At 34.6% G+C, this 27,146-nt stretch overlaps 1 protein-coding gene across 1 annotated transcript in view; it reads left to right on the top strand.

The window, feature by feature from the left end:
• Positions 1-27,146, top strand: part of Prex2 (phosphatidylinositol-3,4,5-trisphosphate dependent Rac exchange factor 2) — a 288,123-nt gene that overhangs the window by 120,704 nt on the left and 140,273 nt on the right. Inside the window, exons 12-20 of the mRNA XM_074068562.1 lie at positions 6,711-6,814; positions 7,682-7,731; positions 10,019-10,094; positions 13,898-13,970; positions 16,402-16,544; positions 16,694-16,786; positions 18,459-18,607; positions 23,411-23,496; positions 26,186-26,322. Of these exons, the coding sequence (XP_073924663.1) occupies positions 6,711-6,814; positions 7,682-7,731; positions 10,019-10,094; positions 13,898-13,970; positions 16,402-16,544; positions 16,694-16,786; positions 18,459-18,607; positions 23,411-23,496; positions 26,186-26,322 (911 nt within the window). The remainder of the gene's footprint in view (positions 1-6,710; positions 6,815-7,681; positions 7,732-10,018; positions 10,095-13,897; positions 13,971-16,401; positions 16,545-16,693; positions 16,787-18,458; positions 18,608-23,410; positions 23,497-26,185; positions 26,323-27,146) is intronic.

Below are 27,146 nucleotides of genomic sequence, written 5' to 3'. Positions count from 1 at the left end.
CTTCATGACTAATGAGAGATTAGAAAGAAACCAGAATTACACAGAGAGAGCCACCTTGTCTGTTCTATGTTTCTCACAATATTTTTTAGTTTGCTGCCTCAAAAAAGAAGAAGAAAGCAAGTATAAGATTAAAAAAATTTTTATTGTTTTTGCAGTACTGGAGTTTGAACTCGGGGCCTTCACCTTGAGCCACTCCACCAGCCTTTTTTTCTGATGGATTTTTTTGAGATAGGGTCTCACAAACTGTTTCCCTGGGCTGGCTTCAAACCATGATCCTCCTGATCTCTGCCTCCTGAGTAGCTAGGATTACAGGCATAAACCACCGGTACCTGACTAATATTTTTTTTGAAGGTATAATGGAATGAGTAAATTTAAGTCCTACTCAGTTTGTTTCCTTGCCTAGAAATGGAAGTATTAAATACATTTTGAGGGCTGGGGACATAGTTCAAGTGATAAAGTACCTGCCTAACAAAGGCATTGCGCTGAGTTAGAACCCAGTACCACCAAAAAATAATGCGAATTGAATTAAAATTTATTTTGAAATTTCAAATTAAGAATCCTTCAAATATTTAGGGCTGGAGGCCTGACTCAAGGTGACGAGTGCCTGCTTTGCAAGCACAAAGCCCTGAGTTCAAATCCCAGTACCCCAACCCCCCCAAAAAAACCCCACAAAAGAACTCTTCAAATACTTGAATTATGATATTTGAAAACTTAAAAATTTTATTAGTGTATAACAGTTGTCAAAGGGGTTTCACCGTGGTATTTCACCTGTGCATTATGAATTGATTATGCATATTATTATGAATTGATTGCATTAACCCACCTGTTGCTCTGCCTTTTTTGCCATACCCACTGTTTTCAATGGCTTTCAGGGGCTTGCCTTATGCCTTCTTCATATGTAGACACAATGCATTTAAACCTTTTTTTGGTGATACTGGGGTTTGAACTCAAGGCCTCACCCTTGCTAGGCAGGCACTCTACCACTCGAGCCACTCTTCCAGTCCTTGAAAACTTTTTGGAACACTAATGTTTATAAGTTGATTAAATTTTTTCCTTAGAAATGCAGCACTGAGTACTTTCTATTGATATTTTTCCATTTATTACAGTTTGATATTAGTGGCCTGGAATTTTTCTGTTATCAGGATTCAATCAGTTGTAATATCAGATTTGGCATGTAGAATTTTCGTCATGAGAAAAAAACTTCTTAAAGTCTCTGATTCCCCAAAAATGGGGGGGGGAGGAAGAAAACATATTATGAAATTTCACATTGAGAGAGTGATTCCATTAGAATGAAGAGATATGAGCCAAATGAACCAGTTTCCAAATATGTGGTTCCAGCTGCATTCTAGTGAAAATAGAATTCCTAAAATAAAGTTAAATGAACCATCTGTTTAAAAGAAAGCAAGTAAAAAACCCCCACAAAAACCCCAAAACCGACTGTTACTGATAGCAGTAACACAATTCACATTGCAGGTACTGTTGAGAATGTTGTCAGAGGCAGTACCTTGCTACAGTAACACTCCTTGGGTGCAGATGGCATGTGCTTTCCCCATGGTGTGCTGTTAACAGGCAGCTTGTCTCGGGGTCTGCTGTTTACGCTATAAAAGCTTATGCGAGAATTCAGAGTTCTCAGTCGTTATATCCCATAGTGGGCTGAAGCAGGATCTTGTACACGTTCCTGAGAGCTCATACTTCAACTAACATTTTGCAAGCTGGTTGTTTGTTAAACACAATTATTAACACTGACATTACATAAACATACATGTAACTTATATTGTAAACAAAGGTAATACATTCATGAAACTTGATCATTCTTAATTATTTCACTATGTTTTCCTATTGGTTGTTCTTGAGGTTATTTTATTATTTCTAGAGATAGAAATACTCAATAATGCTGTGCCACTGCACTTTTAATTCCATGTTCAGTAGCTTTACTTTGGTAGCTTAAATTGGCCAGAGTTAGAGTATTTATATCAGAAATTGGCAAATAGTACAAATCAGAGTTTCCCTCCCACCTCTCCTCTGCAGGGTCCCAGTTACTGGACATCTGTGGTTCTCTGACAGAGTTGTCTAAAAGATTGCATTAAGTACTTTTTCTCAAAAGATGACCTGAACTCCGTTTACTTAATAAATCTACCTTCCATGTGAAAACACCTATTGGGGCATGGATTTTTTTTTTTTTTTTTCATTTTTCTTTTATTATTCATATGTGCATACAAGGCTTGGTTCATTTCTCCCCCCTGGGGCATGGATTTGAATACAGATCCATATGCTGTTTTTACAAGGCAATAACTAAGAGTTGCATACAAGTCCAAGCTTATAACGATAAAGGTCACAAGCATTTGCCAAACAACATAGTGCTCCTTTCTGAGTAGGTTACAGTCACTTATTTTATTGTGGCAAGAGACATTTGGGCCCAACAGTTCCTTCATTTTGAAATAACAAGGCCATTTCATTAATTTTATTTCAATGAATATTCAAGGGTAAAAATAAGTGTAGGTAGATTGCATAAGAGAAATAAGTAACCAATCTTGAAACAGGTCTTAAAATTTCAAACTCTTCTTCTGAATTTGTGTTTTTACACATTTTTTTTTATGGCTTGGCCTGGAATAAAAAGATGCCAAAAGACTATTTTTTTTTTCCCCAACGTTTTGGTTCAATTTTGTGGCCCTAAGCAATGTTTGGATGGGCTGGGAAAATGAGCTGAAATTTCATGTGCTTTTTTTCTTGTGTTGTGTGTGTGTGTGCACACATGCATGTTTACTAACAAGTACTTTGATATTCCTGTGTTCATCAAATTCTGGTAGCTGTCTCTCCTTTGAACATTTCTAGATAAAGATCCAAGTTTTTGTTTTTTATCTAAACATGAAAATCTAGCCCCTTGCAACAAATGATCTCTTCTACAAATGTATTTCCTGTAAAGAAAATATTTAAATATAAGTGATAAATTTTATTTTGAAGGTTTTTTTGTTTTTGTTTTTTTACTCTAGAACAGTCATTTCTCTGTTGTACTATCTATAAATTAACTTAATCTAGAAAAGGAAAAAAAAGTGAGAGGAGATTTTGATAGGGATTTTTCCAGCTTCATTGAGATGTAATTGACAAAAATTATATGTATTGATGGCATACATGTTTTGATATGTGTATAAATTGTGAAAGAATCACCACAATCTGGCTAATGAACATATCCATTACACCTGTAGTTTCTTTGTGTGTGTGTGTGTGCATGTGTGTGAGTGTGTTATAAGCATTTAAGATCTACTCTCAGCGATTTCAAGCATGCAGCATATCATGCCACATTTTCTCTATGTGCTCATCCATCAGTGAACACAGGTTGCTTACTTATCTTGGCTCTTGTGAGTAATGCTGCCAGAACTTGGAAGTGCAGGTATTTGTACCCACTGATTTCCTTCACTTTGGACGTATATCCAGAAGTGAGATGGCTGGATCATATGATTCCTCTGTTTTTAATTGTTTGGAGAATCCTCCATACAAGTTTCCATGACTCATATACTAATACATTACCACCAACAAATGTACAATTGTTCCCTTTTCTCCACACCCCCTCTCGATACTTATCTTTTGTTTTATGATAATAGCTACCTTAACAGTTATGAAGTTATACCTCATTGAAGTTTTATTTGCATTTCCCTGTGATTAGAGATACTGAGTACCTTTTTGTATGCCTGTCAGACATTTAAATTTCTTTTTTGTTTGAGAAGTATCTATCTAGGTCCTTTGCCCATCTTTCAGTTGAGTTATTCATATTTTTGATACTGAGTTGAGTGAATTCCTTATATGTTTTGGATATTAATCCCTTATTGGCAATATAGTTTGCAAGTATTTTTTTTCCTATTCCATAGGTTGCCTTTCCATTTTGTTGATTATTTTGTTTGATATGCAGAAGCTTCTGATTTGATGCAGTCCCATTAGTCTGTTAGCTTTTGTTGCCTGCACTTTGAGGGACGTATCTAAAAAATTATTTTCCAGACCATGTCAAGGAACTTCCATTGGCATGGTGGCTGACACCAAAATTCCAGTATTCAGGAGACTGAGGCAGGAAGGAGGTTAGTGAGTTTGAAGCCTGGTTGGGCTACACAGAGAACCCCTGACTCAAAAAACAAACAAAAGAGAAATAAAAACAACCATATTTACATTTAAATTAATTCTTCCATTTCACAAACACAGGTTTCTTTCCATTTGTTTGTGTTGTCTTAAATTTCTTTCGTCAGTGTTTTACAGTTTTCAATATACAGACCTTTTCATCTCCTTGATTAAATTTATTCCTATGCATCATATTTGATTTTTGATGTTATTATGAATAGGATCATTTAAAATTCTTTGTGAATAGTGCATATTCAGTATATAGAAAGGTTAGTGACCCTGTACCACCAAAAGAAAAAGAAAAGAAATGCTAGTGATTTATGTATGTTGATTTTGTATTCTGTTCCTTTACTGAAATAGTGTATTAGTTCTAACAGATTTTAAGGATTACTATATATCAGATCATGCCATCTTTAAAGACAGCCAGTTTTTCTTCTTTTTGATTTGGATGCCTTTATTTTCTTAGTTTATTTTCCTCGTCCGGTTGTTCTGGATAGGACTTCCAGGGCTGTGTTGAATAGAAGCATAACCCTTTATAGAGGGTTTGGGCCCTGGTAAGAGCAAAACCAATAAATATGACCGGTGACAAAATACTGAGAACAAAATTTATTACATGCAGTAAGAGTAGTGTGAGTAATTTCCAAAGCAATGCCTCCCACTGAACAAAGAAAGATTTTATTGGGAACTCTGCATATACATATAGACAGGAGCATGGTGGCACAGAGGCAGACAAACTGCTGGGCATGCATGGTTCCAGGTCATTCTTCTCACATCACATTTGTAAAAACTGCCCACAGGCTAGATGCAGTAGGTGGCACATACCTGTATTGGAGGCTGAAGCAGGTAGGTGGATGGTGAGTTTCAGGGCAGCTTGGCTACAAAGTAGCAAGACCCAGTTTCAAAAACAACAAAACAAAACATAAAACAGGCCAACGTGTGCCTCCTTGGTGGAGTATTTGACATTATGGTTCAATTTAAGTTTATCAAAATAAAAATTGATTAAAGTTTATCATTAATTTAAGATTTTATTTTTTTTTTTACATCACACCTCTAACATTTGTCATTTTTTAATTGATGTGCTGGATGGGGTACACTGTTACGTTTACAAAAGTTCTTACAATGAATGTACCAAATACATTATACTTGGACTCACCCCCTCCCCCATTCTCCTTTATCCTCACCCCTCTCTTTTATCCCCTCCTCCATTCCTAGAATAGTTTTAGTAGGTACCATTTTTGCATTCATATACATGTGTATACAGTATTTTATAAGATTTTAAAAAGCATTGTTTACTCTCAAGTCAGGTAGGAGAGAAGGTAGGGGTTTTTGCTGGTTTAGGCCATTCATTATTATTTCCTCTGGTAGGCCTTTTCTGAAACAAAGTAACAGCTTGAAGGCACCCAAACTCATTTAAAAGGGCAGCAGTTTTTCCTAAATTAATTGTAGGAGCTGCCCCTGAAAGTATCTGCCTAGAAGTTAAGTGAAGTGGGAGTATGGGCACCCTTGTCTTTTTCCCTGATCTTAGAAGCAAAAGCTGTCAGCTTTTACCCACTGGATATAGTGTTAGCTGTGGACTGGCATACATGGTCTTTACTATGGCAAGGTATATTCTTTCCATTTTGAATTTGTTGAAAGCCTTTATTATGAAAGAATGTTGAACTTTGTTAAATGCCTTTTTTGCAGTTTTGAGTTCATCCTATGATTTTTATCTTTCATTCTGTAAATAGGGTGTACCATATTTATTGATTTGCCAGTATTGACCATTTTGTACCCCAGGAATAAATTCCACCTGATCATGGTGTATGGTTCTTCTAATGTTCTATTGAATTAAATTTGATAATATTTTGTTGAGGATTTTTGCATGTATGTCTGTGAAGTATGTTGGCCTATCATTTTATTTTCTTGCAATGTCCTTATCTGGCCTCATAAAATGAGTTTGGAAGAGTTGGAGAAAGATTTTCGTTAATTCTTTTTTGCACATTGGTTAGAACTGAAAGTCTTATCTTAAGAATGGTGATCACAGCCACTCCCATCTTCCACTGATTAAGAAAATTTAAGTGACATGTAAGGATAGCATTTTTCAGTGTAAGAACTATTAAAATTCTGGAATCAGTTACATATTAACATTATTTAATCTACTCTGGAGGTCTAAACACAAGATAAGTGGTCAGGATTTGCGTATGTGTGGTCTTGGCCACAGTGTGATGAATAGATAAATGCTTTCCAGAGCTAAGAACCAAGCTTTGAAGGGCACTTGTTGTTCAATTTTGTGGCATTGTGAAGAAATATAAGACACAATGTTGAATATTTATGTAATTATAAATATGTACTCTATATGTATTTTATATACACGCGTATATATAGTATGCTAGCTGAGTATTCCTAACATCAACTTAGCTCAAATCATTATGTGGAAATTGTAAATACATTAAAGGATAGAATCTTATCAACTTCATTGTGAAAATACTGGATTGCTATGTTAGAAGACCAAATCCTTTATGAAACTAAAAGTTTGAGTGTTTGGGAGTATATATTTCGTAAATTTACTTTTTATCTGCCATTTTTTAGATCATCACCGTTGTAATGTGTTGCTCTTATGTTCTCAGTTACTGATAAACACCAATTCAAGCCAGAGCAGACGCTGTATAGATTTCGCTATGACGATGGCACATTTTACCCAAGAAATGAGATGCAGGATGTGATTTCAAAGGTGACCACCTCTCTTACTGCCTCTTCCTAGCAGAAATCACATTGTCTTACCTGGGAAAGATCAAATTTTAAGAGACTTAAAAAAATTCTTCTAGTTAGAAAATTCTTGTATATAAGCAAATCTTTTCATTTCTTTTGGTATTTCACAAATTCTAAGGTTATGTGTTTCTTTGTTCTTTTACTGAGTTTTAAGTGGAAGTAGTGCTACTGCCTCAATCTGAAGGTTCTCCCCATTGGCAGTCATTTCACATGTAGCAACGTATGGCATCAAATAAATTTTAGAAATGCAAATATTAAAAAATAGTTACCATATCACTTTGTATTATACACTTAAAGTTTATATTGGCCAGGTTCTGATTGCTAACGCCTGTAATCCTAGCTACTCAAGAAGCAGATATCAGGAGGAGCACATTTTGAAGCCAGCCTGAGCAAATAGTTCAGGAGACCTTATTTCAGAAATACCCATCACAAAAAGGTCTGGCGGAGTGGGCCCTGAGTTCAAGCCCCAATATCGAAAAAACAACAAACTCCCTCCTAAAATTTATTTTGACATACCATGAACACACAGTCTAGATTTATTGTTGTATAGATTACTCTGTTTAAATTATGTCTTGAAATTTTATATTTTAAAGAAAAGTAATTGAGAAAAGCTTTTGTGTATGTACATTTTAAAGATTTATGATAAATTACTTGCACAGTTTAATCTGTTTTTAATGATTTAAGTTTTACACTTGCATTATTTTTAAATTGGCTGAGATTGTGTAATGATCCTAGGAGGCTGACAGTGCATTCATTTACCATTTTAAAATACTGTTGACCTGTCCCTTAAGTGATCTGTGTGCTCTTGACATGTCTTCATTTTACACAGGGTGTAAGGTTATACTGTCGTCTTCACAGTCTCTTTACTCCAGTGATAAGGTGAGTCTGGGTTCTAAGTTCTTGGAATTGTAATGGAAATATTTATATTGTATGTTAGAACTTGGCTTATCTTAAATTTGTCTTCCCAAAATGAAAGTTTGACCTTAAAAAACTATTTTAAATAATCTTAAAATATCCCCAAAGTTCTCTGAGACTCTAATTGTGAAGTGTCTTCCATTTTTTATTATGCTTTTATAATTATTTTAATATTAATTCCTAGTACATTATGGAATTGAAAATAAAATAATCCATATTTATTGATATTGAATAGATAATAGCTGACTGAATTAGGAGAGGATTGGAAAATAATGTTTAAATATTGCTTTATTTTAACCTTTTAATTAAACTGTATAATCAGATATTATATATTTCATTTTATCTTCTAATAGGCTTCTTTTGCCAAAGACAATATTTTGTACTTGAAAATTAAGAATGACTGTGGAGTTTATAAATACAACTTTTTTTTTTCTCTATTTTATTTTTATGTTTTCATTTCAAAAGATAATTTTTTTAAAAAAGGAATCAGAATATCAGGAGTTTTTAATTTATGTCTTTAGCAAATGAGTGGATGTGTTTGGTCAGTGTTTCTACTTTTCATTCTGGTTTCAATTCTAAGAAAATGCAGGATTTTTGTTGTTGTTTTTTAAGAAAGAGTGATTCCTGAAGTTGCTGACTCAGTGAGGAATGCCAGGTAGCACTGCATACACAGGTGCTGGAGAGAACACACTGAAAGTGTCATGTCTCCTTCCACCATTGGGCGTCTCAACATAGGAAGAAGTAGTAAAGAAGGAGTACTTCATATTGACTTTATATCACAATCCTGTTACAGATAGCCTTTGGATATTTTGGATAATGTAATAGTACATGCTTAATAGCAGTGGCTATTAATGGTTTCCTTGCTAAACAAATAGAAAACAGTAATATGGTTTAATTCTCCGTATTATCTGTGCATGTGTAGATTTATATGTGTGAAAATGTGTTAAAAAATGTTAGCCATCTGAGATTCTTATCAAGAGTTACATTCCTTAAGAGCTGATAAGAAGGAATTATTCTTTGGCTAGAAATGACAATTGTTTATATGTTATGAAGGGGAAATTTATGGAGAAAACCCCATAAAAACAGATGAAATGTATGATCATGGTTTTGATATGTGCGAATCCAGTTTTCATGCAGAAAAATTATGTGGTGTGAAAAACCACAGACCTACATACATGTGGTCTATAATACATGACCCCTTTCTTTCTTGATGCTTATAGAATCCAAGTTGAAATGGTTCTGAGGTATCAGAAACATGGCAATAGATACAAAAGACAAACAAACAAACAAACAACCTGTTGATGACTGACTAATCTAGTTCCCTTATTATTGAAACTCAGAAATTTCATCCATATTTCAGGGAGTTTTTTAAAGCAAGTGGATATAAGGATGTGAATGTGAATTGTAAATTGCTGACATCCTAACAGAGGATAAGGACAGTGAATATAGTTAGTAATCACTAGTCATGTCAAGCTTTTTGCAGTTTGCATTTTTTGATGTTTTGAAAGGACCCTCATTTTCTCGTTCCCTTTTAACCCAGGCCTGCAAATTGAATGAATTATAGATTTCTGCTCTTGGGCCCAGGTGTGATCATGAGACTTTGGTATCCAAACTTTGATTGATCTCTTAGTTCTGGAAGTCTACTGAACAGGGAGTGTGATGTGGAAAAGCCAGTTGATTCCCTTGTTCTCTGGGGAACATGTGGTTTCATTGTGTCCATACTCTGATCAGACAGAATGTATGACAGGTTCTTAGTGGGTCTATTTCAGGATAAGCCTGTGGGTTTTCCATGACAGCAGAGGTGTATGAATAGTTCTGTAATGCAAATCCTGCTTCCCAGGACAGTGCAAAAGCAGGAACAAAGTGTATTGCTTTATTCCCCACATTTGAAGAAGAGTTTTAGTAGAATCTTCCCTTACCTAAAGGGGGAAATTAAATTATATTATTCCTTTATTAATGAGATGCTATATTTCTAGCTAAATTATTACCAAATATTGTACCAGTAGTAATCTATTTGTATATAAGAAAATGTGAAAGAACAAATGCTATGTTTCTGTGTTGTTGTGGGCCACCTTCCCCTAGTTTGAGCTGATAAAAGATTTTTCAGCTGTTGTATTTTGCAAACCTCCCTATTTGCACAGAATTTGGGCAACAAATTCAGATTACAACAGTAAACTTTTCTGCTGTACACTGGCGCTAAATGAAAATATTTCCGTGTGCTTAATGTTTTTGGTTTCTTTTTCCTTTATAGAGATAAAGATTACCATTTAAGGACCTATAAATCTGTGGTCATGGCCAACAAACTGATAGACTGGTTAATTGCACAGGTAAAGAGAGAAATTGGAGTTGCTGAGTGCATTAATTCTGCTTTAAACTTTGAGCCTGTGAATTAGGAACTTAAGACAATCTGCCTACAAATGAAGCTCTTAAGCAGAACTACAATTCAACCTACATAATCTCACTTTGGAGTCCTTAAGCACAACTTTTTATGCTATTTTGTCTTTCAAAGGGAGCATATTCCTATTTTTAAAATGAAAGCTGAAATCCATTGAAAAGCAGGAAGCATAATTTGAGTATCATGGAAGAATAGCTATGTTCAGATACTAAAATTTCTTGCATTTTTTTTCACTAATTTGTTTTAAAATAACTGCTTACCAGTCCTAGCAAATGATCTAATGTTCCTTTGCCTGTCTGCTCATTAAATAACAATTTTGCTTTGATAAAGTGAGTTTCAATGTGCCTGCATGCATTTTAAACAGTAAAATAAAAAATTTATTATTGTTATTGTAGTTCTGTTTCTCAGGAAGAAAATGTAGGGCTGGGAATGTAGTTCAGTGGTAGAGTGCTTACCTAGCATTCACAAGGCCAGAGAGAGAGAGAGAGAGAGACAGAGAGAGAGAGAGATTTGATTTTACTAAAACAAATTAAAGTGTCTAGCCTATCATAATAAATATTTAAATATAATTTATTTTATTTAGATTTTTTAATACTAGATCAACAAATAAATGATTGAATGCATTCTGCTAATTAAAGGTCACACTAAACATCTGATACCCACTTTAACTGAACGCACTAGGTCGAGGGAGAGGATATTGTTTGGTTGAAATGTAAGTCATAATACTTGGATTTTGAGTCAGTTTCATCAAAGGCTTTATTCTTCTCTTTTTAAAGACAGTGTCTTACTTTCTTTGTTACAAATAGATGGTAACATTTCATATTTCATCATAAATGTTTATCTTTGTTTCATTTATTAATATTTAAGCCCTATGCACCTCATCTGTGTACATGTGTTGTGAGATTTTTTATTGTTCAACATTAATTACTAGACTGTTCAAGACCACCTATTTTATATTTTATGCCACCTAATTTTTTACATTTAGATATTGATATTTTAGATAAAACCAAACTTATATTTAGATTGAACCTTAATTCATAGTGCAGTGGCTTTGCTAGCATAATACACCTCCATAGCCCTGGTTACCTTGTGTCACTGGAATAGGCTCCGTATCAGAGTGGGAATTTCGTGTAGAACTTATGCTGTTATAGAATTCATGTGAACTTGTACAACATATCATGTGAGAGAATTGAGGACAATTTATTTGAAGTAAAAGCTGGTGCTGAATAAACATTTCAAGTTTTAACGCAGGAAGTCAGTTATCAACTTTAAAAGAATTGGTACTTTTACTTTCCAAAGATAAGCATTACAAGAATAGAATAAGTTAAAAAAAAATCTGAACCAAGTTGAAGTAATTCCTTTCTTTAGCTTTTCTTAGTAGTCTGTTAGGGAAATGTCTGTAGAAATTGCATTAGTAGATATTGCACTAGACTTTGTTGTAGATAACCTGGTATCTGATGCCAGCTCTACTAAGAACTAGTTAGCAAACTTGTACAAAGCCAATTCATCTCTCTGAACCATAGTTTTAATAACTTTTATTACTTACTGGAATAGCTACACGTGTCATCTTTTATCTATCACTGGAACTTTGTCATTCTGATGTAAAATTTATCCAAATTTAAGTATCAGCCTACTCAACTATTACTCTGAACTTCACCATAGGACAGCATGGGTGACCTTGGAATAGGAAAATAATAAGCAATTGATAACAGAGCAAGTTAAAGTGCTTTATCTAACTTAAAAAGTGATTTTAATATAGTAAAGGCCTTTTCACCAAGACTCTCAAATAAGACATAACTTACAGTATCGACCAGTATTGATTGATTTGATTTGGACAGATTTACAGGACAGAGTAAAGAGCTGACTGCAGTACAATACCCTATCTGTTGTTTTGATATGATAGTTTAGATCATGTAAGTTTCTGCACTAGATTGCATGATGTCATGTTAGAAAATGTAGTGACGGCTGTTTTCTTAATATGTTTTCATTTGCTGTTTTGCTGCTTCTAGTGTAATGGTTTATGATAAAATAACTTATTCCATGAAGATACTCCTTACTGGAAAAGTGCATTAATGTACTTCTAAAAATCATTTAATTAGTGGAAGGTGTTATTTGTGTATGCATCTCTGATATTTTATTATTAGTCACACCCAAACAGCTTTTGTTTTGCCTTTCTTTAAGTTTCACCAGTAAGATTTTCAAAAGACATAAGGGTCACCAAAACATATCGGATCATATTTTTACATTAAGGCTAATATAATATTACCCCTGACCAGTATAATATTCAAATGATTAATCCAATAAGGCAAAAAATATCAACAAGCTCTTATTGTATTCTTAACATTTAAATAAGTTATTAAAATAACACAATTCAACAAAACAGTAGGCAGGTGTGATTTCTGCCTTCGAGGGACTTTTGGTCCATTGGGCTGATTTTTAAAGCCCCTCTAAACCTCCTCCCCCCAGAGAGCCTTACTGGGTCTGCTAGCCATGCTTAAGCTCTTATTTTGTGGTCCTAGTTCCCTGGGTTTGTCTGCCTGATTGGGAATAGTGATTAAATTGGATAATGGTGATTACTGTTTACATTTTAATTGACCAAATCTTTCACTAGTTTGAATTACTAGAAGGTAGGGAAATGTTTTATGTTTGAGTGTTTTAATGTCTGATCTTTATCACTTGGCACGATATATAGAAAAAAACGAGTAAATATCGTTTGAATGAATGCATGCAAATTATGTAACAGCTAGGTTTTTGAAGCAAGCCTGATGAATAGTCTGGAGTTACAGATTTTCAATGCTTTGATAGTTAACAGGGTTGCAGCCATTACAGCATGAGGTTGAACTTACTTCAGTCCTTCATCCACGGATAGGTAGAATTTAAATGGGTAGAGGGTGTAAGAACAAATAATTGTGTTAGTGAGTGAGGCAACAATGGGGAGGCCACTTTGCCTAGAGGAAACAGCATTGGTATAATAGAAAGTGAAGCTGGAGAGGGAGAATAAAATCAGGACCTGGAAAGTCTTGAAAGCCCAACAGAAAACTTCAATATGCTATAATTATTTTTTTAAAAAATGAATCCATATCCATATAAATGAAGTGTGGGTAGTTTCTAGATAAAAACCACAAAATGATTGCTTTGGGCTATCTTGCTGGGTCCAGTGGCATGATTTGATTATTTTCTTGGCAAAATAGTGAAAGAGAAGCTTGTGCTTGCTAGCTCAGCTGAACCATTTACTCTTAAGGTCTTACACGTCACTATGGATTAATAGGTGGCCTTAGGGGCTCTTTAGGAGCAAGAGCATTTGTGGAAGGGAAGAGTGAGTGGCTGAGATAATCTACAACGATTTTTATTTCCCTTTATGTAGCATGTTGTTAATTTAATTTACAGACAATTTCCCTGTTGCATATTTGGAATATTACCTCTAAGAAATAACAGAAAGGGATAATTTCTATAAAGGGTAATTCCTAAGAGCAGTAAATTTCCTTTACCTGTATATGTTCATATTTAATAACATTTTTCTCAAGAAATATTGTCTTTTTCATTGAATGTCAAAAGAGCTTTCATGTTAAGTGAGTATTTTTTAATAATGAGATGGATCCTGTCTTATGAAGCCGTGGATGCTATAATACATGAATGGCTTTGTTTGAATATAGTGTGGGGATGTCAGATGTAGTAAAGATGCAGCAAAGCCTTTGGTTGCTGATTAACATGCCTGGTTGCTTCTTTGGTTAACAGGGGGATTGCCGCACCAGAGAAGAGGCAATGATATTTGGCGTTGGACTGTGTGACAATGGATTTATGCATCATGGTAGGGATTTTTACCCTGGGAACTTACAAATGTAATTCATTTATTTTGGTTCTCCTTGGGACATTGGGAATATCTCAGTGTTCTAGTGAGGTCAAGATGAACCAGTGAGACAGTCTAGGTGTTGCCCTGGGTTTGTGCTTTGTTACCACATGTGCAGTCAGTTGCATTGATGGTGCCATTTCTGTCAAATTGCTGTCCTCTACCAGTTGCTATGACCTCCCTCTTATTTCTCTAGACCTTGCTGATTTCAGAAGAGCAATGGCTCGAGCTAGAAGTTTTGTTTTTTAAAAGGCTCATATATGCTTTTGAATTGATTTTGAATTAGACTTGAGGGTTTTTTTTTGGAATGACAGTATCTAGTAAAATGATTAAATGAGAATATATATCATTGACTAGTGTTCTTTGTAGGAAAACACTTCCAAAATTACCTTAGAGACAAAATAAATCTCTGGGAAGATGTTTCTTTTTGTCTATTAGAAATTGATTATTTTTCTTCTTTGATGACTTCAAATGAGTTACCAAACAAGAGGGTTTTTAAAATAAAGTTCTTGGATTTATCAAAGCAATGAGACTTACTTTTTCCTGTTGAGTCACATCATCTTATACAGTCCATAAACCTTAAGCTTCCTTTTCAGTTACTAGCATAATATGTTTATTAATATATTTCATAGCACTTGTATCTGTTTTTCAATTACTTTCAGAAGGTTTTTACGCTTATATGAGAAAGAAAGCACAGCAAAAATTCTAACAGTTGTGAGAGCATCTTTGGTTATTCTACATTCCATTCTTTGGAGAATTCTATCCCATCTCAGTCTTTCAAGATGACTATGTGAGTTGAGATAGAGAAATATTGGTACCTGAAAAACAAACTATTGAATGAAAGAATTTGCAACATTGTAGGGAATGAAAACTATACTATGGAATAGAAAACCCTCAATAGTTTCTTTTCTCTTTAACATAAAGCATCAGGAAGCAGTAAATTGGGCTAATCATTTATTGTGAAAGTTATCTTGACAAAAGTCTATCATAAAGCACAACCAGTTTGATTCATGCCTGGCTTTCTTGATGCTTTTGGTTGCTCCTTTTGATGGGCTTTTTGGTGGAGAAAAACAGCTGTGGCAGAAACACTATGTGAGTTTTGGGAAACTGTGTAGATGATTTAGGTAAGACTTGACTTGATGTGAAATATATTCTCATTTCTATAGTCAGCTATAGTTTGTGTTGCCTTTTACTCTGTGGTTGATAGCTTCATTTGATGTTGCCAAGCCAGTCTTTGATCCAACATATACTACTCATCTATCTGGTCAAAAATTATTTATTGGAATGCTGTAAAAATAATGCAATAAAAAGCTGTTGTTTTTGGTTGCTTACTACATGTCAGGTTATTTACATGTATGATCTCATTATAATTTAATGCGGTAGTACAAAGAAGACTTTTATTGCCTTCATTTTGAAAATGGGAAAACTAAAGTTCAGAGAGTTAAAGTAACTTTCTTACTGTCATACCCAGAATTGGTCACAGAGCTGGACTGATTTTTCACAAAGCCTAACTCTTTCTACTGTGCTCTAGAGACCTCTGTCTTCCTTTTAGCTACTGGCTGTGTGAATCAACCTTCTCAACAAGTATACTTCAAGGTACCAAGCACAGATGATACAGAAGCAGAGAGTTCTCTTCCAAAGCACTTTGATAGCTGTCAAGATCTCATTCAGTACTTCAGTACAAACCTTTCCTCTTAGTATTTAGCTTTAAATAAAGTTAACAAAGCATAAACCTTATGCCATCAGTGCCTGCCAGGGATCTGAAGGGCTTTGGGGAAAAATATTAATGTTCAGATAAAGGAGAGAAAACTGACCTTTGAGAATATTGTTTTGAAATAGGAAAGAACTAGAAATTCATGGAAACTAAAATCACATTTCACCCAGAAGACATATTTTTGATTTGAACTGTTAAAACAAAAGTGACCCCAGTGGGAATTACAAGCACATAGAAGGATAATATTTAACCCATTTGAATTTTCCCATAATTGTGCAGAATATTAAAAAAACATGTTTAAAATGTCTACACAAGTTGAAAACACCATGTTTCCACATTTGGATTGCATTCATTTTTTGGTTCTAACTTCAGTTTGGAGTTTAGTCCAGATAATGGCAGATTTGGTTAAGTACATAAAAGTTAACATTGCAGAAATACTACTCATTTAAAAAAGCCAAAATCCTTTAGGTAACATTAATTTTTTTTAAAGGAAACAATGGCTTGAGATTATAGAAAGAAACAGAAGAATCTTAGATACATTTTTTAATTGTAATTCAACTGGAAATAAAAAGTTAAAGTTGTACACAGGTATGTATTTGTTGAATGTCTACAGGGATGGAAAATGAGTTTGATTTTTGGACTGATTGAAACAATTTTAATCTCCCTTTGTTTCTGTAGTCCTTGAAAAAAGTGAATTCAAAGATGAAGCCCTGCTTTTCCGTTTTTTTGCTGATGAAGAAATGGAAGGATCGAATATGAAACATCGACTTATGAAACATGACTTAAAAGTTGTGGAAAACGTGATAGCTAAGTCTCTACTGGTAAGTCAATTACTGTGTACATTTTCTTGTTGATTAGACTTTTTTAGGAGATTGCATTAGCGTATTTGATGGTGATATGTATTGTTTCATTTTGTTGTAACTGTTTTTTGTAGTTTCCTTATTAATAATGTTACTATTTTACATTTCAGATTAAATCTAATGAAGGCAGCTATGGATTTGGGCTAGAAGACAAAAATAAAGTTCCAATAATAAAGATGGTAGAAAAGGGATCTAATGCTGAGGTAATGTAAATTAGCATTTTTATTCATATTAGTTGATATGATGTGTAAATATAAAAGCCTTAAAGAAATTGAAATTACCCATTTAGTATGTTTATTGATAATGTGTCTGAATAAACTTACTTTGAGATTCTACCAGGTACTCAGCATTTGTGTCAGCTGGGCCTGTGTGTGGGCACTGGGGGAATTGGGAGGAAGGGGCATTCCAGAGATCTATAGTCCCGAGCTTCTTGATCTCCTGGGAGGCCAAGCAGCTTATTCTATGTCCCTGGGACTTCTCTAATCACAAATTCCAACCTGGAGCCCTGTGTAGGTGCATAGGATGTGACAACTGTACCGTGTATGCAGACAGTTCTTTTGTTCAATCAAGGCTTTGTCATCTACTTTCCTACTATCTTTATCTCTTCCATAAATGTAACTTCCATCAGTAGGTTGGATTAACAATGACTGATATTCTTTTACATGACCAGGTGTCTAAACAGAGGAATCTCCTGATCATTCACTCCTTCATTCAGAAATATTTATTAAATAGGTGTTATGTGCTAGGCAGTGCTCTAGGTTCTGGGAATACAGTGACCACCAAAATAGAGAAAATCCCCTGCCCTCTTGGAATCTACTTTCTAGTGTTATGTCCCAAGTATTTAAGCTTTAAGCAATCTCACCTTACTGCTGACTTGTAAGATGCTTAATCCTGAAGAAAACATCTCAATATTCAGATCTTTAATAAAGAATATGAGAGTTAATGAAGTAAAACTTTCAACTTTGAGTCTACTTGTAGTTAGTGGAAATTTTTCACCTCTCATCCTCCTGTCTGGTAATGCCCATGGTCTCTGACCAAAAGACAAGTGCATGCAAGATAAAACTTCATGTATAACATACTAATTACAAACAAAATAGTTGGTCGACTCATACTCTGTTAGTGAGCCTAACCAACATACTGACCATATTTACTAGTTTTGTATGAGACTGAGATGTGTCTCCTAGGCATTTCAGAAGATGCTTTTAGAGAACACTTCATCTGAATATGCTATTGATAAAGTACCCTAGCAGCAGTGTTGATCACTTAACTGCCAGCCAAAGCAGCTGGGAGTTCGTAGGCTGTAGGATTGGTTGAGAAGAGTATCTGGGTTAACATGGAAGGATAACATGTTCCTTGTCCTCTTTTCAGCATCTTGCACACTGTGATACCTCTGTGCTTGTTGGAGCTCTTTTGCTTGGATTCCAAGCCATTTTTTCTCTCTTCTGCTCTGGAGACACTTATGCTAATCTCAGACCAGATTCATACTGGGTGCCATTGAATATGCGTCTGAGTTAATTGGATATAGACGGAAAGCATAGTTTAAAAATTAACTAGGAGTTTGACTGTAGTTATGGATGAAATAAGAAAAGGACCTATTATATAACAGAAAGAAAAGGCCAATGAGAAGTATAATGTCAAGGAGAAAAGATGAGGCAGAATTTCAGTAAAGCTGTATAATCAAATTTAAAGGTAGGTCAAAGAAATGAGAACTGCTATTTCATCCATTGTTCTATTGTATGAATTTGTTTAAAAATATTGCAAATGTATTTAGAGTTTCAAAATATATAACCTTAAAATTTTCTCTTTCTAGATTTGTGAAAACCTAAAATTTTTATTAAATTATCATTTGAATTATTTTTGCCATTTCTCTCTTAGATGGCTGGCATGGAAGTTGGGAAGAAGATTTTTGCTATTAATGGTGACCTTGTATTTATGAGACCTTTCAATGAAGTCGATTGCTTCCTGAAATCCTGTTTAAATAGCAGAAAGCCTCTCAGAGTGCTTGTGAGCACAAAGCCAAGGGAGTAAGTTGAATGATGAATGATTTTTTTGTGGGATTTAAAAATATGTGTGTTTGTGTGTGTGTATGTGTGTGTGTGTGTATATGAATGAATAAAATAGAAAAGTTAACTGAGTAAATGTTTAGAATTAAACCTCTATACCACTAATACTGGTCTGCAGGTGATGGGAAAAACTACAGTGCTTATGGTGGTAAGTGCTTGCCACTTGAATCACAAAGGATCAGTAGATGTTTCTTTTTTTGCCCAAGTTTTCTTGTTCTGGATTAGGATGAGTTTCACGATGAGTGAGAAAAGTAGCAGAGAGCCAGGGAATAAAGAGCTGCATGTTGAGCTATAAGAACTTTTGATGCTGTGAGGTGATTAGACACCATTTATAATTCAGTGCTCATAAGAGATGGGATCAAGTCTGAAAGATACTTGTAAGTATATATACTTATTCTTATGCCCAAAGAATCGCTGTCTGCCCATCTCTACCATCTATCAACTTGTGATTAGAAAAAAAATCATGTTTATTACAGAAGATTTGGAGATTTTTCTAAAAGAAGACATTTTTCATATAATTTTATCACACGTAAATAACCATTTTTGTTTGAAATTAAGTGTTAGTTGATTTTTCAAAGTATTAATGCCCATATACTTGAAAAGTGAGACTGTGAGCTATACACTTTTTGTTTTGTTTTTGTTTCAGTTAGAAACATATTATGGTTAGACTTATAAGTAATTAGCTTTTCTGCTGCAAATCATTTTCATCAATGCTGCATTATCCCTTGTCATGTGTTCTCTTTTTACTTATTAATTGAGACAATAGATATAAAGTACTTAATAGGACCTTTTTATTTTTATTTTTTTCAGGGCCTCATGGTTGCTATGCAGGTACTCTGCCTCTTGAGCCACACTCCTGGTCCAGTTAATGGGATGTCTTAATATACTATGATTATTATCAGAATTATTGCCTAAAATTTATTTATCAAGAATAAAAGGCAGCTTCATTAATTTTAATATAAATGAAGGTTATCACTTCAGGAACAAAAAAGACTATTTAAGTACTTATGAGAGTATCATAAATACATACAGTAGTCTTCCTTTCCTTAAGTATATGTTTTATATATAAAAATATTGAGCTATGTATTCAGAAACAGCTGGGTGCACTGTGCATGATTTATCTTGAGGCAAAGTGCAGTGTAATGGGCTAGATTCTCCCTAGTTCATCTCTTCATGGCAGCATTGGGTCATTAAAGTAGATGGATGCTTTAGTTCTACCAGCAACTTACCAAGTGGTCTGCAAGCATGAGTGTGACTCATTAATGATGTTACTAATTCAGGAAGGATAGGCTAGAGGGCAGCAAAGAACTGCAATAATATCTTCCCCCTAAACTTAATTATGATTTATTCCTCCCCCTTTATCCAACCCTATCTTAGTGGCCTATCTACTGACATTGAGCATATCTGAAAGACAGAGTGCAGGTTGGAGAGGAGAAAGAGAGCAGTATTCCAAAGCAATCATTAGTTAACATAAAGGCCCTCTGTTGCCCCAGGTTAACCTTACAACAAGAGGTTCACTGACTTAGACATTTCCACAGCTAGAAGACCGTGAGGTCATCAACCTCAAAACTACAAACAAATGGGGAAACATCTCAGTCCTCAAGTTTGCTTAATGAGCAGAGTTGGGGTCTGACCCTCACCCCAATGTTTGCCTTTGTATCTGGAACCTCTTTTCCTCAACTTGCCAGCTAAGTAGTCACTTCAAAGTTCTCATCTGTAGATATGGCGTAAACGTGTCTGTGCCATAGTGTTGCAGAGGCAGTATGTTTGTTAAGAACTAAGTGAAGGGTCCAGCACATAGTAAATACGCTAGTGAGGTTATATATGATGCTCTAATCAGTTTTCTTATTCATTTTTTCCATTGCCTTTTTATTACATCAAGTATATTTTGCATTGTGTTTTAAAAGCTTTTTGAAGATGACATACTCACTTTTTCATTTAATTTGTTTGAAATTTATACCCTTTTCCTTTATGTCCTTACTTTGAGTTATATAAATTATATATATATGTATATATATATTACATATATTTAAAATTATCTTCTTTATTTATGAGACAGTAGTGATAAGGGTATTGCTTAAGTGGTAGAATGCCTGCTTTGCAAATATGAAGTCCTGAGTTCAAACCCCAGTCCCACCAAAAACAACAACAAAAAAACCCAAACAACAAACTTACTGCACAAGGTAAAATTGGAAAAAAGTATGTAGCACAATATTTTGAAGCACAATATTTCTAGTATTTCTAATATTTATTTGAATAGCATGCAGTCAACTATTGTGCAAGTATTTTCAGTATTAAGTTTAAGATTTTGCAGTTGAAAAATGATATCTAAATTATGTAAGCTGATAGTTTTCCCTTCTTACAGATTTCCAATATGTAAAAAGTTGGAGGTTTTGTTGCAAGCTCTGACACAAAGATTTCCTTTGTTATGGGTGTTCATTGAGTGACATGTCCCCGTTCAGTAAAGCATGCTCAATGCCTTGCAGTTTCTCCTTATGATTTCTTTGATTTTTCCATAAACTGACTTGACAATAAAAGGTAATAACACAGGTTTCCTGTGTGAATTTTCATAGAGCAACTTAGCTATAGTGGGCTGTTTGTGCTGTGATGCAGACAGATCACATGCAATTGTCTCAACAGAGTAGAGTTATTCCTTACTCTGGTCATATAAACATGGAGGGTTGAGGATAGAGGTGAGAAGATTGCTGCTCTCTACAGTCAATTCCTTTTTTCTTATATTACAGTGACCTTGTCCTACCTATAGTTTCTGAGGCCACCTTGGTGTTTCTGTACTTCAGGTCAAGGGGCATGAGATCTCAGGAGGAGTTGCATGGAAGTTTTTGTGTAGACACTATTATATTTTCTTAAAATAGCGTCTTGTAATTTAAGTAGTATTCTATGTGGGGGGAAAAGCAAAAATATGAGAAGTAAATACAACAGATTTTTTTTTAATGTTAGTTGTATATTATACTTGATAACATCAAGGAATTTTCCTAAAGACTTTGTAGTTGATAATTTAGCATATTTATTTTATACTGGAAATAGAACATTCCTCTTGTATCAGTTTAATCTTTCTTTTGATAGGCAGTGTAGGATTTCCACCAGGGAAATATGTTCTTCAAAAATCATTTTATTAGGGGTGTTCCAACATTTTCCCCCAAATGGACTTCATGATGTTTTAATATAATTTTTGTTAAGAAAAATATAATAATCTTCCTGAAGTTTATAATGGGGCAACCATACATAGTTAAATTAAGGTAGAAAGACTGCTTGGGAAGGGTTGAGAGGCCGCTTATGAGTAGCACGTATTCTGAAAGCAACAGTAATTCATAATGCCTGAAAGTTGTAAGCTGGTTTAGCAAAAGTGAACTTTTCCTTATATAAAGACACACGAAATGCCTGTTTTTGTTTCATGCTCACAGGTTATGTATTTATTCTCTTCTTCCTCTTAGTTATTTTTCATTTTCAGTGAAATAAAAATTCAAATTCACTATGAAGCTTTGACAGACACTTGAAACTCTGTTATTCAAAGGAAATAGATATGGCCCTGTATACCAGAAAGTATTTAATTAAGGGCAAAACATACATTAATTCAAGCCATTTGCATTTTTATCACTGAATGCCTGCCTAGGTTATAGCTTAGGCTGCAGTGCTAATCTCTGCCCTGTTCTGAATGCAACTACCTCCAGCAGCTGTACCTAACTTTGGACTGTCCGGTGTGCCCTTGAAGGGCTACTGACATTTGTTTTATAACTAACTCATCTTTGGCAAACACTGTTGTTTCTAGGACATCAAGCTAGCCATCAGAATGGATTGCATTTTACTTATCCATTTGGGTTCTCTACTGTAATTTATTCTCATTTTTATGTTACAGTGGGTCATCTTATCCAGCGTCCTCTGCTTTTCATTGCTGCTATCTGATTCCTGACTTCTTTCTGTAGAATGTTTTATTTCTCCATTACCAACTGAACTCCTTCACTGGTTTGTCATGACAGCTGACTCATGTTCTCCATCCCTTCATATTCATTTCTGTGTGATTCATTGAAAATAATTTTTCTTACTTAAGCTTACTTTCGATGAGTTATGATTTTAGAATTTCACTGCATAAACACTAACGTTGATCATATTCTTAAATTCTTTTGATGTAGTGTTTGACACCTTTATTATTCAGAACTAGTTCTTTATTGGTGCTCTTTGATGAAGTTCCCAACAGGTAAAAATGTATTAACTTTGTGTTTCTTTCTTATCAATCTTTGTAAAGAAATTTCACAAGGTATCCAGGTCTTTTTTATAACAGTAAGCTAATAAGAGAATTTTTTATTTTATTAACTACCTGCTTAGCTCATAGCACCACACAGCAGTATCTCCTTTAATCCTCACCAGCACCCTGCAAAATGTTTTAATGGCATTATCTTTCTATGAAACTTTCCATGTCAGAGAACAGGAGCTTATCCAAGTTATATAACTATGAAGTGACTGAATGAGGATTCAAAGCTAGGTTTGTATGCTCCCAGAGCCTGTCCTTTTTCAGCATATGCTGTGTACCAACTATGTTCAATTTTAAAACTCTTCATTGCAAACCTACCATGTGCCTTTGTGAGGGTGGGTACCATGTTCCTCCAAGGTCTTCTAACCTGGTATTCTTCAGATGGTAGACCCTCAATGTGTATTTATTGGAAGAATGAACAAAAGTGTCGATGATTATCATTTTAACCAATTGTGGCACTTTGTATTTGTTTTGCCTTATTTTCTGATCGATTTTAGGACAGTAAAAATCCCAGATTCAGCTGACGGTCTTGGATTCCAGATCAGAGGATTTGGTCCTTCTGTTGTGCATGCGGTGGGAAGAGGTAAGAAATTGATCTTCTGGGGTAAGCAACCTTTCCAGGATGCTTTGGCGATTCCCTGTGGAATGAGGATATGTTTAAAATATGCATGACCATGTTGTTAGGAATTTTCTCCTTAATCTCATTTCCACTGTGTTAACTCAGCAGTAGTACCTAATGATGATAATATTTTCTTTAAAAAAGCCTTAAGAATTATAAGGTATATTTATTATTATTATTAAAAACTGGATAAAAGAATGACACCTCAGTCTTACTTTCTATATGCTTCAGTTAGCCAAAAGACAATAATTTTAAGATTCTACTTGTATTTTTCCTTCTGCAAATAAATGTATTTTTTGGCAGTAATTCAAGGATGTGAAGTTTCAGGTTTCAGATTGATCTGTAGGCTTTATAACCTGTTACTATATAAGTCCTTCAAGTCCTCCCAGGAGCCATGGATTCATGTCACCATAAAATTCATTTTAAATTAAATAATTTTAGTGACTAAAAGTCTGTCCATATTTTATTCTGTTTGTTTGAATGGAAAATCAGTTACTGACATCTCTTGTGATGTGTATTTTTCTTTTCATGCTGACACTAGTAATAATTGAAGGGAATAATAGAGCTGCAAGCAGCTAGCTAAGCTCTTTGTAAGCTGAAGAAGCTATGTGCTTATCTAATAAGAGGGGCACATGCTTTTTATTACTAGGAACTATGAAGTATCTTAATGTAATCGCTCAAACACTAGACAGGGAGTTGAAATTTTATCAGGAACATACTAGCTGGACCTTTATGAGATTATAAATTAATTATATGATATATGATAAAAATGTGTATATGATAAAAATGAGTCTTCAAAAACTTGTCTTTACCCTCAGATTTAAAAAATATACAGATAGATAAACATTTAAAGCCTTTTCAATAACTCATTAAATATTATAAAACAGAATTGGGGTATTGAGGCATCAAATGTTCTTTATTTTTCACGAAGCCAGAAAAAGGAAGAACTCATGTTTTTATACTAGAAAGTAGCAGAAAACCTGAATGAACTGAGTTGTTCCTCTCTTGCTGTTAGAATAATATGTAAAGAGCAAGGTTCTGTCTTTGGAATTTAGTGGTAAGATTGGTCTCAGGCTAGTTCATTTTGCTTCTGAAGGGTAAAAGAAAGGCTCATGTGCTTTTTCTCTCAGACAAGCATGGAACGATGTTTTTCTGTGGTTTCTTCTCACACTGAAATTATGTCATAAGAAAAGGAAATGCCTTCCCAACCTTATTCCCATTGTGGATCCTTGCACTCACTCTTGGCAGTGCCCTCAGGATCCTCTTGTTCCCATCGCCCAGCCGCATCTTGGCTGCTGGATTTCAGCCTTGGATCAGGTCAACCTACCTTCCTTCTTTGTGCCTTCTCCTGAAAAGCTGGGAAACAGCGCAAACACACTAGCAGTTATGGAAAGAATGTCCCCTCATTCACTGTCTTATTTTTTACTGAGCACTTACGATCACGCAACAATCTTTTTCTATATCTTTGATTAGCTAGCTCTTTCTTCTCCAAACTTGCCTCTTGTCTCCCAAGGTAAACTTCTTTTTTTCCTACCTCACAGACAAACTCATTCTCTCACACATAAGGCCCTCAGAGTCTTCTACATGCCTGGTAAGGTTCAAACTCTTACGGATTTCACACCAGACACACAGGGCTCTTCAGTGGGGCTCTGTACAGCTTTCCAGTCCTGTCTCTTCACACACCCCTGCCAATATGACACTCACACCAACAGAACTGCTGGCATGCTCTCAGAAGGCCAGTGATTTCTTGACTCAATGCTTTTTTCCAGACCCTTCTCTCTTCTAGGAATTTCCTTTTCTCACCCAAGATTCAATTCACTTAATGTTCTGTGAGTGAACTTTAGTGGGGACTGAGAAGAAAAGAAAAGGTACATTCTTAAATATAAATTTTCTAAAAGGTGTTTAATAATTCTTTTGTGGGATAAATTGCTTCCAAATCATTTATGATGTTTTAACCATTAGTGTGAATTATATATGTATTATTTGTTAATAATGCTATGTTAATGTGGATTTGCTCATACTATCCAATATCAGTGACTGGAAAGTTCAGAAGAATCTTAAATTACTGGTTAGGAGATACCTCTTCTACACTTTAATCTATATGTACACAAACAAAGTGACTGGACAGTTGATACAATCTGCTTAACTCCATTCTGCACAAATTCTCTGGACCTCTCATTTTTCTTAGAACATCTAGTCTGCTTATAGCTGCTAACTGATTTGATTTTTTCCCCAACAGTTTCTTTTTTACATGAATATTAAATTGTTGGCATGAAAATTTAGGGATTTTGTAAACAAAGATAAATCAAGCAGATGTTTCCGTCTGTCACGTTTTCCCACTCTATATGTTTATTTAGAAATTTACCTCGACTAGACATTTTAAAGGGAAAATTGTTGTTTATAAGGTCACTTTGTAATCTTCCTTTAAAATAATTCTTAGGGAGGTGGGGGAATATTCTGTTAATCACAGTTTGAATGATAAATTAAGAACAGAAAAATATTGAGAGATCATTACTATCAGAACCACATTTGTCAGAGACATTCTCCTATACCTTTATTATATTATAAAATTGCTTCCATTTTTACATTTGTGATAAAGATCAATCTTATTCCTGACATTTATTTTTGGCAATTTTCCCACCTGCATTTAAAGGAACTGTGGCTGCAGCAGCTGGCCTTCACCCTGGACAATGCATTATCAAAGTAAACGGAATCAATGTGAGCAAAGAGACTCACGCCAGTGTCATTGCACACGTGACAGCCTGCCGGAAATACAGGAGGCCAATGAAGGTAAACTGCTCCTACTTCATCTGGATCTCATTGAAAGTGGGCATAGATGACCTAGGACAGCACAGGCTAGTGCCAGAGATGATGTGGTTTCCAGTTTTTATTTGAATTTAAACACAGCATTGTAAATCTCATAATGACTGTTTCATCTGTATAATTAATTAGAATTGACTGTTTAAATGATTGCATTTTATTATTACAGTAGTACTACTCATTTATAAAATCCTCTAGGATATTTTCTTTTCCTTTTATCTTTTCTCCATGGTTATGGACATTGAACTCAGAGTCTTGTGTATGCTAGACAAGAACCATACCTCAGAGCTACATCCCCTGCCTCTCCTTTTCATTTTGATAAATTGATCAAATTGAAATCTAAAGTTTTGAATTGCTTTCTTGAAATTGCTTTAGAATGTATGGTGACCATTGTGTGACTATATATATATATATATATATATGAATTGTAAATACATGATTGGTTAGAAGTCTAACAGTGAAACTTATGGGTTTTATAGAGCCTGTGGTTGATTTCTGGCTGCATGTATTTAGGTAACTTCCTTAAGTTTTGAAAAGAAAAATATCAGAATGTATTTAATTACTATCCCTTGATCCATAAGTGCCACAGAAAGATAAAATTGGAATCCTAATTCATAAGCAAAGTTTATCATCTCATGAAGAAAAAGTGAATGTTGGTCTGTAGGAGAAAATGCTCTCAACTTAATCAACTATATGCAAAAGGAACTTTAAAGGAAGGGTCTTGCACTTTTCTTGTTAAACATTATGAAGTTCTCTCCAAACTTGAGGATTTGACTGTGTGTCCAAACCAAGAA

The sequence above is a fragment of the Castor canadensis genome, chromosome 3, assembly GCF_047511655.1.
Source record: "Castor canadensis chromosome 3, mCasCan1.hap1v2, whole genome shotgun sequence".
In the NCBI taxonomy this organism is placed as follows: Eukaryota; Metazoa; Chordata; class Mammalia; order Rodentia; family Castoridae; genus Castor; species Castor canadensis.
Note: the sequence above shows the minus strand (reverse complement) of the source record. Positions and strands in the feature narration are given on the sequence as shown.